General features: G+C 54.4%; 1 protein-coding gene across 2 annotated transcripts in view; it reads left to right on the forward strand.

Moving 5' to 3' along the window:
* Nucleotides 1–9,917, forward strand: part of Fbln2 (fibulin 2) — a 63,276-nt gene that overhangs the window by 46,802 nt on the left and 6,557 nt on the right. The window contains exons 6-11 of one of the 2 annotated variants that reach the window (XM_005364882.3): nt 330–539; nt 1,015–1,128; nt 1,717–1,818; nt 3,641–3,781; nt 7,308–7,442; nt 8,649–8,786. In XM_005364882.3, the coding sequence (XP_005364939.2) occupies nt 330–539; nt 1,015–1,128; nt 1,717–1,818; nt 3,641–3,781; nt 7,308–7,442; nt 8,649–8,786 (840 nt within the window). The remainder of the gene's footprint in view (nt 1–329; nt 540–1,014; nt 1,129–1,716; nt 1,819–3,640; nt 3,782–7,307; nt 7,443–8,648; nt 8,787–9,917) is intronic. The other variant, XM_005364883.3, reaches the window with a different exon arrangement.

A 9,917-nucleotide genomic window follows, 5' to 3' on the forward strand; every position in this document is an offset into this window, starting at 1 on the left:
CCCTCCATCCCGTCCCTCCCCTCCCTCCATCCCGTCCCTCCCCTTCCTCCATCCCGTCCCTCCCCTCCTTCCATCCCATCCCTCCCCTCCCTCCATCCTATCCCTCCCCTCCTTCCATCCCCTCCCTCATCCATCCTCTCCCCCTCCATCCTTCCATTTCCCCTCCATCCCTCCATTCCCCCTCCGGCCCTCTGCTCCTCCTCCCTCTTCCCTCCTTCACTTCTCCATCATTACCATCCATTGAGCCTCTGTTGCTTTCCTGGATCCTGTGGGCTCAGCCACCCATTGGTCAAGTTGGCTATGTTCCAAGTGCTGACCAACCACCCCAGTTTCAGAGGCAGAGATGGCAAGCCGGGAGGCCCTGTCACTGGGCACAGAAGCGGAACTTCCCAATAGCCTGCCGGGAGATGACCAGGATGAGTGCTTGCTGCTCCCTGGGGAGCTTTGCCAGCATCTGTGCATCAATACTGTGGGCTCCTACCGCTGTGCCTGCTTCCCTGGATTCGAGCTGCAGGGCGACGGCCGCACCTGCCGCCCAGGTGAGCTGTAGGCAGTCCAGGTACAGGCTTGTCCTGCCAGTGGAGGGGTGACCTTGCTAGACTCTCTTTCTCCTGACTCTGGGTTGATGCTGGTAGAAACCAGAGGAGGCTCCTAGCTCTGGGGACTCTGAAGACTGCCTGAAGCTGGGCTTGGGCTTCAGAGACCCTCTCCAGGCCCTAGTTGTGTCCCTAGCACTGTGCCTTTCTTCCTGATGACTGTATGGAGGTGGAACTGCTTTTTAGTCTAGATACCTGCTGCTTCTTTCCCTCTTTTGCCTTCTCCCAGTAACTGTGAGATAGCTCTTGCCCAAGGTGTGTGTGTGTTTGTACCCAGAACCTTAGTTTCCTCCTCTATGAATGGACAAGGGGCGTGGTCAGTGAGTCATCGTCAGTGCCTGGTATGGTTGCTTGTGAGTGTCCAAGGCCAGACAGAAGATGTAAGCCTGCCCCCTGCTGTATGTTCCGCTCATAACAGATAGAGGTGCCCCTCAGTTGGACACTGTGCGGGAGTCTGCACCAAGGCCTGAGTCTGCCCAAGTGTCTCCCAACACCATCCCACTGCCTGTGCCACAACCTAACACCTGCAAAGGTGAGTGGAGAGATGTGCTCTCTGCAGGGAGGGCCGGGAGGGCCTGAGCTGTAGAAGTCTGGGCTGTGTGGTGTGGTGGGCTCTGGGGCTGGTGTATGCAAGCTGGTCCAGGCCATCAGATACCTCTGCTTTGTAGAAGAGTGGGACCTACCTGGTGATGACTGAGGAGGAGGAGGGAGAGGAGGAGAAGGTGACATCAGGGGATTCTGGGTCTCTGTGTGACCCTGGTCAAGTGGGTCACCTGCTCGGTCTCATTTCTGGAAAGCCAAGTCTTCATTCAGGAATTCTGGGAAGTCTTCCCTTCCTGCCTTTGGCCTTTTGTTCCTCACTGCCCTCCCTGGCCCTCGAGGAAAGGCTTGGCCTCTGAGTGGAATGTCGGAGAGACCCAAAGTGCTGTTCCTAGTGCCACTTGGGACTGTAGCCACTTCCTGGGGTCCATGTGAAGAGCCACAGACATGGGGATCTCATCTTTTCACATCTTCCTCCCTGGGCCTGCAGTGGAGACCTCAACCCATATCAGAGTGGGGGGATAAGCAGTGTGGTCAGGGCCAAGGCCTATGTATTCTGACTACAGGAATCTTCCCTCAGACAATGGGCCCTGCAGGCAGGTATGCCGTGTTGTCGGAGGCACAGCCATGTGCTCCTGCTTCCCTGGCTACGCCATCATGGCGGACGGTGTGTCCTGTGAAGGTGAGTACCTCGGGATCACCCTCTAGCCTTTGCAGATCAGGGTGTCCTGTGGTGAGTGCTTAGGAAAGGTGTGACCATGACATCAAACGCACACTGATCATGAGATTCAGCTGTTGTGACAGAGAACCCAGCAGAGCAGTGTAGGTGGTTCCCTCTGGTACCACTGAGCTCCTGGTATGGGCCTCCCATGGTGCTGGAGAGGTCCAAGGTCCCAGCTCCTGTCTGGTCGCTCTGTTGCTTCTTTAGAGGATGTTTCTCAGAACTGAACTTGTCCCGTGTCACCTGGAGCCCACTGGACACAGATTCCTGGGAACTCTACAGGCTCCCCAGACGTCCTGATTAGGGGAAAGCTCAGAACATGTGTTCTTACCAGGACCCATGGCCATACTAACCCAGACTCTGCTCCCTGAGGGATGGGCTGGGCTGTGGCTGAGCTTGCATAGTGATCTGAGTTCATCCATGCTCAAGCCTGAGGTGGAGAAAGAGAAGGGAGTGATGTGTCAGTGTGTCAGGGGCAGCATCCACCCTCACCCCCCAACATACACAACACACCCTTCACACATGAAGTGGAAAGAACTTCAGTCATGGAGGGAGAGTTGGCAATGGTGACAGCTTCCTCTGGCATTCACAAGCACATGGAGAATGATGGTCACAAAGTCCACGCCCTTTATCCCAGTGAGCAGTGTAGGTGAGGTCCTGTCTCAGCTGGTTCACTGTGTACTAGAACTCACAGTATACAGTGGGAGCAGTAGTTCTGACACTTGCTGGTTGGCTTCCTCGGTGAGTTTTGTCTGATCTAGCTTAAGCAGTCCTAGGATCTTACCTCTCCCATCTGCACAGAGGCAGAAGAGCAAGCTACAAGTCCAGGGCTCAGAAGACATGGTCTGAGTGTCTGCATATGATGACCAAGTCTGTCCAAGAGGATGCCCCCATTCCTCTCTGAAACTCAGATCCCATGTCCAATCATCCTGGGGACTCAGTTTGTATATGAGTGATGTCATCCTGTTAGTCTAGAGAAGGTAGCTAAGGTGTACAGCATGTGGCAACTGACCGACCTTTCTGTGGGCTCTGATTCTCCCCAGGGCTCTAGGGACTGAGAAGGGTGTCTTGGTTCAGAAGTCTTCAGATCTGATCCCCACCAGGGACCTGGGAACGGGGTGCCCAGTGTACTGCCTCTGCCGGCCATGCAGCTTAGCCGGTGTTAACTTTCTCCCACACACTTCTTCCCTCCAGAAGCTCCCCAGCAGAAGGGCTGAGGGGTAGAAGTCAGAGGTTACAAAAGAGCATCTGTGAGGGCTCGTGTAGCACCCACACAGGAGAAGGCCTGCCCCAATCTGTTCTCAGGAACAGTCATGGAATTCTCTGCTGGGACAGCCTGAGAACTTTAAAAACATTTTCAGATTTGGGTTTGTAATGAAACTTCATAAACCTGCCTAGCTTGTCAGCCTCAGGAGCCCCCCCCCCTCTGTGAATGCTGCCGGCCTGGACCCCAAAGCCCTTGAACTTGCAGACTCTTCTGCTGGTAATTCCTTGGCGGCTGCAGACTCGGGCGTTACCACAGGCTGCCCGTGGTGTGGTGTGGGCCGTTGCTTGCCCTCTCTTGAGTCTTCCTCCATCTGCTCTTACTAGGCAGCGGGAGTCAGCTCTCTACCATCTTTGAGTTTTACAAACTCAACTTGGGTCCAAGGTTCAGCCATCATATTGACAGGCACACATAGGGTTTTTGAGGGTTTTGTTTTGTTTTTCTCTCTCTGTCCCCGGATGCCCCTGGCAGCCGTGTGTCTCTAACAGCCTCTGTTTTTCCTTCCGTGGCTGTCATTAGACCAAGACGAGTGCCTGATGGGCACTCACGATTGTAGCTGGCAACAGTTCTGTGTGAACACCCTGGGATCCTTCTACTGTGTCAACCACACAGTGCTCTGTGCAGAGGGCTATATCCTCAACGCACATAGGAAGTGTGTGGGTAAGCTGGAGCCCCTGCCTGCCGCTCGTGCCACGGCTGTCTGCTCTGCTCCACGCCAGTCCACCACACCATGCCACATGCTAAAGGACCCGTCCTTTGCATGTGAGCTCCCACACAGCGGCCTGCTGCGCTCTGTGTCACACCCTTGTGTCCCAGTGTCTTGTCCCGCTTGTCCTCAGTGGCTATGTTCCAGGATATACCTGTGACTCAGAAAACGAATGGGGTAGCTCCCTGCTGTGTCAGGGACTGAGAGGCCAGATGTGGGCAGCAGGATTGTGCAGCAGTGTGGAGGTGGGGAGGCCTAGGCTGGAAGCAGGGCCCAAGTGGCTTAGGACCTTGTCTTCTCTCAGCTATTGGAAGCTGTTGACACCAGGAGGATTGTGGGACATATGCAGTATGCACACAGCCTGGGTCATGAAGCCTGTCACCTCAGACACTTAGATTGCCTACAGATTTATCTGGAGTCTCCCAAAAGGCGAGTGAATTGTACTGGGTTCAGATGACCCAGGTCAGCATCCGTTTGCCATGTGGCCCTGGGCCACACAGATGGCACTTTCTTCTCTGAGTCTTCCCTCAGTGGACATGGAGAGTGTGGGCCCTGTGTCAGCCCACACATGCCTGGGCCTCTTATCTCTCTATACCTATGTAGGTGGGGACTCTGGGGTTCCGTGAACAAGGATGGGCTCCATGCTGTCTTGTGTCTGGGTCATCTGGTATTCTCACCGAGGAAACAAAAGCCCTGGACTTGGGCATCTCAGCAATAGTGGGGAAGTCAGGAAGCCTGGCCAATGTTATGACAGGGACACAGGCAACAGGAGATGTCATTCTTGCCAGTGGCACCCAGGGGAGGAGGAATCTACCCCTGTTTCCAGGAATGGGCTGGACTTGGAGAAGAGGACAGGCCCAGAGCAGCAAGGAGGCAGCTGAGACAAAGGTGTGGTGGTGCAAACTGGGCAGAGTGCTCAGGGCTTGCGGCCGGAGTCCTGTCTGTCTTGTCTGTGCTTGGGGACCATGTCCAGCCTGGACATATCCTCTTACTCCTCTGTGCTGCTGGGCAGCAGCGCTGGCCAACATGTTTGCCTGGCTGCAGCCGTGGTACAACATGACCCTCTGACGTGCTTGCCAGTGGTGACAGCTCCTCCTGGGTGGGCTGGGTCTGTGTGTGCCTGTTGGGGGACATGTGAACCCCTTCGTAGGATATCCTCCCATCTGCCACTCCCTGGCTCAGCAGCTAAGACCTGTGCTTGCAGGGTCCTTAGCAGCTGGAAGATGGGCCCGAGGATAAGGAAGCCAAGTTACATTCCATTCAGCAAGATTTATGAGCAGGCTCTATTTCTTCCCTCTGTGTTCTGCAAAAACTGTCAGCCCTCTCTCCTGCTCCATGCAAATATCGCTTGGGGGCTTGGGGGTTCCCCAGTTGCTCCACTGTGGAGCAATAACCCAGACAGGGGAGGGACAGGATCATGCTAAGATGAAGTGTGGCTTTGCTGACATCCACTAACCCCTCTGAGCCTTAGTTTCTCCCTAAGAAAGAGATCTATGATGGTGTCTACCTCTGAAGGTCACCATGGAGGTCAGATGCATTAGTTCCTGGGAGGAGCTCTGGCAGGGTTCCTAAGCCACTGAGGCTTGGAAACTGGGGACGGGACTGGGGCGTGGCCTCTGCTACACAGCACCCCCCACCCCCCCGTGCTTTACTCTTATGAAAGTTCCCAGCTGTACTGGACAGTGGGGAGCTGAGATGGTGCAACCTCGGCTCTGGGGCCCCCCTGCAGCGGAAAGCAAGCAGTGAAGAAAGGGTGTAGCTTGGACCACATTCCCTGACTTCATCCTTGCTGACTGCATAACTCAGTCCAGTGGCATCCCTTTGGGGGAGAGAGTTCCCATCTGTGAAATGGCCATCCCGTATCACAAGAAGTCTCATCAGTTCTTGTAACTTTCTGACCTCTGTGATCCTCTGGGTGGTAGTTGTTGTCATTCAATAATGAGGCCTCCCAGCTGTGGGAAACTTCTGGGGTCCTGGGTGTCTGCTTCCCTGGGCCAGTCCAGCTCTAAGTCAGAAGTCTTTGTGGTGGCTGATCAGAACCATCAATTCCCTGTTCCTATTCCTGGCCATGCCATCTCTGCCTGGAAGGGCCTCTTTCCCTCCCCCACTTTGCTACCTGGTCCCCTAGTTATCCTCATTGATTCAACTCAAACGTTAGCACCCCGAGAAGCAGCTGGCATTGGTCCTGGGCGGGCAGTCCTCTGAGCTGTGTCCTGGGCACCTCACATGTCTTCATTTGTGTCTTCCCCTGCCTGCCATGATCCAGCCATTGGACTGGCCACTCATGAAGGTCAGGGGCTGTACTGACCCATTGTGTGGCCCCAGGAACATTGCACAGACTAAACACTGGCCAGTGTGGCACTGAGCAATTAGACTGTGCCTAGTGCCACTACCTCCCAGGTACAGGCAGGAGAAGCAGGGCTGGGCAGAGCCTCCATGGGACCTTAGCCTTGGCCTGGAGGCAATTTTAGGTTGGTGACTTCTGTTTCCTTTTGTGTCAGTTCTCTGTTCCCTCCTCCCAGCTGCTCGTTCCTATAATATTTCTATGTCCATTCGTGGCCTCTTCCTCATGTACCCATTCCCTAAAGTGACCTCAGCCACCAGACCACTCCCCTCAGCTCCTTCAGTGAGCCCAAAGGTCAGTCTCTAGCCCCGGAGAATTCTGGGACCTTCCTCTACACACCTGATCCAGCCGGCTGCCCCTTCCCAGGTGCTGAGCATCTACCTAGCTGCTCAGCACCAAAGCTTGACTAACTTCCTGGTTCTCTGCCCATCAGTGGGTCTTGTTGCTCCTGCCCTCTCCCACACCCAGTGGTACCAACCACCATCCCTCTAGGGATAATTATATTTCCTCCGAAACTCTTCAGCTCCAGCCAGGATGCCCTCACTCCTATACCAGGAGCCCTCTATGGCTCCCATCCTCTGCTTGTCCTAACTTCATCTGTTCACATTTTCTTCTCTCCTCTACAGCCACTCCTGCCTCTGGGCTGGTCCTGAACTCACCTGGGCTGTCATATAACTGTTCCTTCTGCCTGGACTGTCAGAGTGGCTCCTGCTGTCACCTCTTCACATTCTTGCTCAGACGCGTCCTTCTGACAGTGCTCCTTGTCCCTACCTTAAACCTGCTTGCCCTGTCTACACCTCAGCCTGCCCTCCTCCTGCTGTGGTCCCCATAGCCTTCTTGAGCAACCTCATTGCATATGCCAGCATCTCCAAGCGGCCACTCAAGGGCAGGTGTTTCTGTCTCGCTCACTCACCCATCCCTCTTGCCGAGAGCCCTGCTTGGCACGTAGAGGGTGTGATAAATCTCTGTTGAATGAAAGGGATACTTGGATGAGGGACATCAACCACGTGCTTCTCCCTGCATGGTGAGTACCTGAGGTCAGAGCCTGGGGTTTTCTGCCTCCTGGTACCTGGTTGTGCTAGCCTGTGTACCTGGAGCCCCTGCTGGCTGTGACAGCTGCTTTGATCTCCACACAGACATTAACGAGTGTGTGACGGACCTGCACACGTGCACCCGGGATGAGCACTGTATGAACACGCCGGGCTCCTTCCAGTGCTACAAGTCTCTCACCTGTGAGCCAGGCTACGAGCTCACGGATGGCGAGTGTACGGGTGAGAAATCACTGAGGCCTCACGTGTGTACCCCAGGCTGACCACACCGCAGGGATGTCCCTACCCCCACACTCCATCTGCCCCTGGCCTTCCTACCACCTGCTGGCCTCTATGCCAGTCTCTCCCCTCACTGTGCCTCAGTTCCCTGTTTGCACGTGGAAATGGAGCCCCACAGAAGACTGCTCATGTTCCTTTCCCTGGGAAATTCTAGCTTTATAAAAGAAGAGTTTTTTTTTTTTAAAGCATCTTAAATATTTCTCAAACTTCTTTTAATGCCAGATGGGGTTCTGGGTACCAGAAGCACTGATGTGAGGTGACCTTTCTGTGACCTTCTGGTAGGGGAAGAGAGGACAATAGAGGTGGCAGAATGGCCATGGGAGGTGGAAGGGCGTGTCTTTAGTGCAGATCTATAAAGGCCCCACAAAAGTGAGAATGCAGTTGAGATCCAGGCGACGGTCACTTCCCTGGAAGGGTGTTTTTGGCCTACGGAACAGCAAGCATAGAGGCTTCTGATATGGAGGAAGGATCGCAGCCAGGGCCCCAGGTTTGAGCTCCTGTGCTCCTCTCACGTTTTTCTGTCTGTGCCTAACATTCTATAGCAATGGAACCTTGCCTGTGCCTCAGTTTCCCCCTCAGGAAGATGAGCTAGTCACAGGATCTACATCGTGTGTTGCTGTGAGGATGACATAAATCACCACATGTGCTTTGCATAGTATTGGGGACCATGGAGGAACTCGGGGCATGAAGAAGCTTTAGGTGTGGAAAAGCTTTGGGGCACGGAGAAGCTAGAGAGCTTTGGAGCATGGAGAAGCTTTGGGACATGGAAAAGCTCAGGACCATGGAGGAGCTCGAGGGCATGGAGAAGCTCAGGATCATGGAGGACCTTGGGGCATGGAGAAGCTCGGGGCATGGAGAAACTCGGGGAATGGAAAAGCTTTGGGGCATGGAGAAGCTCGGGACCATGGAGGAGCTCAGGGCATGGAGAAGCTCGGGATCATGGAGGAGCTCAGGGCATGTGGTTATGACATTTTTACTCCTGGGACATGAGCCTCCCTGGTGACTCGGCTCTGCAGCTTTGCCAGGATGCAGACCTCTGTGACTGCTGAGGTTACAGTGGCGTGAGGATGGGACATGTGACAGGGTTGCTGGATATGTGAATGGGGCCCACCTGCATCCCACCCCTGATGCCCGACCTCTGTATGACAGATGTGGATGAGTGTGTGACAGGCACACACAACTGCAAACCAGGCTTCTCATGCCAGAACACCAAAGGCTCCTTCTACTGCCAGGCCCGGCAGCGCTGCATGGACGGCTTCTTGCAGGACCCTGAGGGCAACTGCGTGGGTAAGCGGGCTGCGCGCTGTCGTTCCTGGGGTCCTGAGAGCTTTAAAGGCCTGGTGATTCTAAGTGACTGCCTCCTTCTCTAAGCCTCCATGTCTTCATCCTTTGAGTGTGGGTGGTTAGGACAAATGCAAAATGGTAGCTGCTCTGCTTGCCTTGGAGCTCTTCCTCTCAAGGCCTCAGTTTACCGTCTTGTGGGACCACGCTGGAAGAATGCAGATCATGTGTTTTTGACCCAGGTGACAGGAAGAAAGGTCTATGATGCAATGCCACAGGGTTCCCGACTGTAGTGAAACCCACAGGAACCTTTCTTGTCAAAGCTCAGTGAAGCTGAGCTCTTCTAGATCAGCTCCATGCTGAGCTTAGGGTAGGGACATCCAGCGTGACGGATGCTGATCACACTGTCACACATTGTCCTGAGAAGGTCTGAGATACGTCACTCACTTCTCCCCAACAGCCAGGACAGGCCACGTCCACAGAGCTGCTGACCTGGCTCCTGTCAGAACACAGACGGCAGAAGGGATGATGAGAGAGGCAAATGGCTGGCAGTGTGCAGGAGGCAGGACTGGTCAGGTGACAGGCAGTCCATGTGACAACAGTGGCTCATCACAAGGAGACCAAATGGCAGAGGGGGTTCTGCCTGTCTGAAGCTTCATCGAGGTTCTGGGGTTCCCCCAGATAGCCTCATTGCTGGATCCCTTTCTGCCCAAGTGTTGCCTTTAATGTCTCCCAGCACCATGTCCCAGGGCACATGGGATCCTTGGGATCCTGCAGGCCCTGGGACCACCCTCTAGGCCAGAGCTGGCAAGGAGGGGAGGATTTTACACATCCACGCAGCTCCTCAATGGTTTCTGAGTGCCTCCTATGTTCCAGGGTTCTAGGCAGGGCAGCCATAACATAGGCTGAACTGTTTTGTGGGGAGGAGACCAAATAGGCAGTCATGTTCATAAGAACATCAGTAATTCATGTGTACTCTGATAAATAATTAACAACCTATAATCAGCCAGGAGGGTCTCCTTGAGATAATACTGGCCAATGGCCTGAGGAATGAAGTAAGCTAGCACTAGAAACATTAGGGACAGTGTGTGGCAGGTAATGGAGCTCTCTCTCTCTCTCTCTCTCTCTCTCTCTCTC

The sequence above is a fragment of the Microtus ochrogaster genome, unplaced genomic scaffold (assembly GCF_000317375.1).
Source record: "Microtus ochrogaster isolate Prairie Vole_2 unplaced genomic scaffold, MicOch1.0 UNK1, whole genome shotgun sequence".
NCBI classification, from domain to species: domain Eukaryota; kingdom Metazoa; phylum Chordata; class Mammalia; order Rodentia; family Cricetidae; genus Microtus; species Microtus ochrogaster.